The sequence below is a fragment of the Gossypium arboreum genome, chromosome 11, assembly GCF_025698485.1.
Source record: "Gossypium arboreum isolate Shixiya-1 chromosome 11, ASM2569848v2, whole genome shotgun sequence".
In the NCBI taxonomy this organism is placed as follows: domain Eukaryota; kingdom Viridiplantae; phylum Streptophyta; class Magnoliopsida; order Malvales; family Malvaceae; genus Gossypium; species Gossypium arboreum.
The window spans coordinates 17134754-17138527 of NC_069080.1; the positions used below are offsets into that span (position 1 = coordinate 17134754).

Genomic DNA, 3774 nt, shown 5'->3' on the forward strand with positions numbered 1-3774 from the left:
AGAACTAATTTATTAAAGGCATTCAAGTTATCCTTGCGTTAATGATCAAATTTATAAATCAAACGAAGATTTAACTTTGACTAGAGTTTCTTCTTGTTGATTTTGTTTTATGATCTCTTTTTACTTTTGCTTAATTTTATTTTAGTTTTTAATTCTAAACCCTTTTTTTATTTTATTTTTGTTTTACATGTTTATTAAAGAAATAAAACTATCACTCATCTCTGTGAGTACGACCCTACTTGTTGCTATCTACTAATTTTTATATTTTTCAGGTAGGTTATTATTTTATAGGTCTCGATAGCCTTACATAAATTAACCATTAATTATTAATGTGACAATCATAGAATGTGCCACTTGTGATAAAGATAACTCATTAACAACTAATATTTCCTTAAATAGCTTCAAATTTACTAATTAAACCTTAACTTAATTGACATTGTTATTATTATAGTACAATTAAGATTTCATTAGTTTAAACGTGTTTAAACTCATTTTTCTCTAATTTAAAATGGGAGAAAGATTATGGATATAAATAAACTTTGTATTAAAAATTTTAAAATTCTTATTTTGGATAATATATATTTTTATACTCACATCATATACAATAAAAAATGACATGTGACTTATTATAAACATGGGATATATCTTCCGTTTTTAAGAAGTGCTAAAATAGAAAAAAAAATTAATGTTATATTCATACTATTTATAAAGTTTATTAAGTTAGTTTTATGAATTAATTAGACATTAATTTAATTGTGAGATGATTGAAAATTTTAAAAAATAAAATTTTTAAATGCTGGTTGAATATTTTATATTGATTTTATATATAATTTTTCTTAAACGTCCAGTTAGTATAAGTGTTATATTTTCTTAAACATTTATAATTGAGTAACACAATTTTGATAATATATATATATACACACATATAACATCAATTCACACGACACAAGATTGCATTTCTAATACAAACCCATAAAATAAGTTTTAGAATAAGCACCAGTGTCACTAAGCAATATGTATATATATATATATTAAAGTGCTACAAATATAATTATATGGCGGAGTAAATTATAATATGAATTATTCATATAATTAGAAAGTAGAATTGAACAATTAAAAATATAAATAAATTAAAATTAATATAATTCAAATTAAAATCAATAAATTAAGCCAATTCAAATTTAGGTATACAATCACGTAAAATGAATTTTGATCTCAAATATTCAATACCCAACTCGTTGGATAGCTGGTTTCATTATTAAGCGTTATAAGAAAGGGAGAATCACATCAATCACTGATCCGAAATGGAGATAATTGAAGGGGCCGGGGACAAGACAGGGAAAGTTTCTAAAGCGACTTTTGTTTTTCATATCAATGGCTACGGTAGTTACGCTCTTACTCTTTTTTATTTCTCTATCAATCTCTTCCCTTTATTCACGCCGCTCTCTCGCCCTCTCTCTCCAAAATTCTTCTCCAAGTCTTGGTTTCGTGTTAGAATGTTGTCATCCATCGCCATCTTCCATCTCTTACTTTGATACTCTCTCTCGTTTTCTTCACCAAAAATGTCTTTGGCTGCCCAGAAGCAACCTAAGGACTTGCCAAGTCTTCTCTTTTCTGACTTTATGCTCTTTTGTTCTTTCCTTCTCTCTCACCCTCTGTATTTCTCTTACTTCATCTTCTTCTCCCCTTACCTCTTCAAGGTTTTCTCTTTCCTTTCCCCTCTCTTCGTCACCACTGCCCTTTTACTTCTGGCCTTTCTTACTCTCACTCCCACATTTTTCAACCATGGTGGGGCTTTCCACCTCGACAGCTCACCGGATTCGAAGGCAAGTTTCCTGCTTACTGCCTACCGAACGCTTGTTGAAACGTTGAGGTCTAAAGTTGACGATGCTGAAAGCGATGGCTTTGGATGCTTCGAAGAGCTTGAAGCATTTAAGATCATGTTTGAAGCGTCGACTACTGTCGTCGAAACTTGTGAAAATCCAGATGATGTTTTGGCGGTGGAGTCCCAAGGAGAGTGCTTTCGAGCTGTTGAAGCTTCCATCGACCAAGGTCCGAGCTTTGAAAACGATGGTAGCTTAGGTATGGCTGAAACGTCGACGACGAGTACTGCTTTAGATGAAAAACCAGCAGAGATTAGGCGACCGGAAACGAATCAGGTAAAGGCGGTAGTGAAGATCTTTGAAGAATTTTTGCAGGAAAAAGATGGGGTTGAAAATTTGTCGTCCAAAAAGATAGACAAAGAGGTCAAGTCACTATGCGTGGAGTCCAATAAAGGTGATGAACAAAAAGAAGAATTCATGAGAAGGGGATCCGAGGCCAATAAAGTAAGTGATCCTCCTAAAGTGATCAGTGCTGATAATGGATTTGAGCATGCTGCCAAAGCAGTGGTGAATGATTCCCCGAGAGTGAGAGGTGAATGGGGTAGTAAAAATGGAGACAATTATAACTACCAAATAATGGGATCAAATCTTGGCAACTTTGGGTCAATGAGGAAACAAAAGGAGTGGAAGAGGACATTGGCATGCAAACTTTTCGAAGAGAGACACTCACACAACGTTGCTGAGGGTACTGAAGGGATGGATTTGCTTTGGGAGGCATATGAAACTGACTCCCATTCCCATAATAAAGTAGAAATGAAAAGCAGCTCAAAGAAAGGAAAGAAAAGTGGCAACAACAAAGATTACTGCTACGATAATGATAATTATGATGAGGAGGAGTATGAGGAAGAGTCCAATGGGCAATTGTGCTGCTTACAGGCTCTCAAGTTCTCAGCTGGGAAGATGAATTTGGGAATGGGAAGGCCTAACCTTGTCAAGATCTCAAAGGCCCTCAAAGGGATTGGATGGTTGCACCATGTTAGCAGCAGGCATGGCAAGAAAGGGTACCACTGAATTTTAGATTCCACTTTTTTCTTTTTTGTTAATTTAAGCTTGATGAGAATAGCGGATATATCATATATATATATATATATATATATCTATATATTTCTCTAACGATCACAGAGTAAATATGTTCTTTTGATTTCACATGAAATGTAACTTTTTCTTTTTCTTGTTCCCTATTTGTATGTGGTGGAACATCAAACAATATGCGGAAATCCAACTTTGAACATTTGATCATTTCCTATTGTTATGGCAAACAAATGATTTCCCATTTTCCTGCTTTGTTGGTGATTCTTTTATGCATGCTTTGGTCGAGTAGGTGTTTAGGCTTTTTTTTACAAGCTTTTGCAATAATGTTGTTTTAAATCAGAAGGCCTAGATTGATGCTTTATCATAACCCATACAATCATTGATTCCTTAAAGGAAACCTTTATTTAGTTTTTTTTCTCTCTAAATAATGGTTTAAGGGCCCTTCAGTTTATGTCACATGCAGCATATGCAATTCTAAACAGCCTAATGGAAGTTTCACTTAATATCCATCAAGTGATCTTTGACATTGTTCATAAATTCTCGGGTTGGCATCTAAATTGAACAATTTGTAGTTATGAATCTTATTGAAAATTTTACATTTTTTTAGGAAAGGTCAGCTATTTTTAGAGAAGTTTTTTGAAAATCCAAGAATCCTTTAATAGGTCGATATGTTTACATGGTTGAACTGAGGTTTTGTCTTTTTACTCTATAAAAACCTTAATTGCTTTAAAAGACTACCTGAGGAGGCAATAAATTTACAACGTGAATGCATCTCACACAACCACCTACCAATAGAAATGATGGCCCTTTGCATAAAATAATTAAATCCTTATACCTGAAACCTTGAACATAATAAGCT

At 33.2% G+C, this 3774-nt stretch overlaps 1 protein-coding gene across 1 annotated transcript; it reads left to right on the top strand.

Annotated features, from left to right (window-relative positions):
- Window positions 1-1272: 1272 nt before the first annotated feature.
- LOC108471261 (uncharacterized) lies at window positions 1273-3146 on the top strand. The gene has a single exon (XM_017772896.2). It carries the CDS (start codon window positions 1563-1565, stop codon window positions 2892-2894), a length of 1332 nt encoding a protein of 443 aa, XP_017628385.1. The 5' UTR covers window positions 1273-1562; the 3' UTR covers window positions 2895-3146.
- The last annotated feature ends 628 nt before the right edge of the window (window positions 3147-3774 follow it).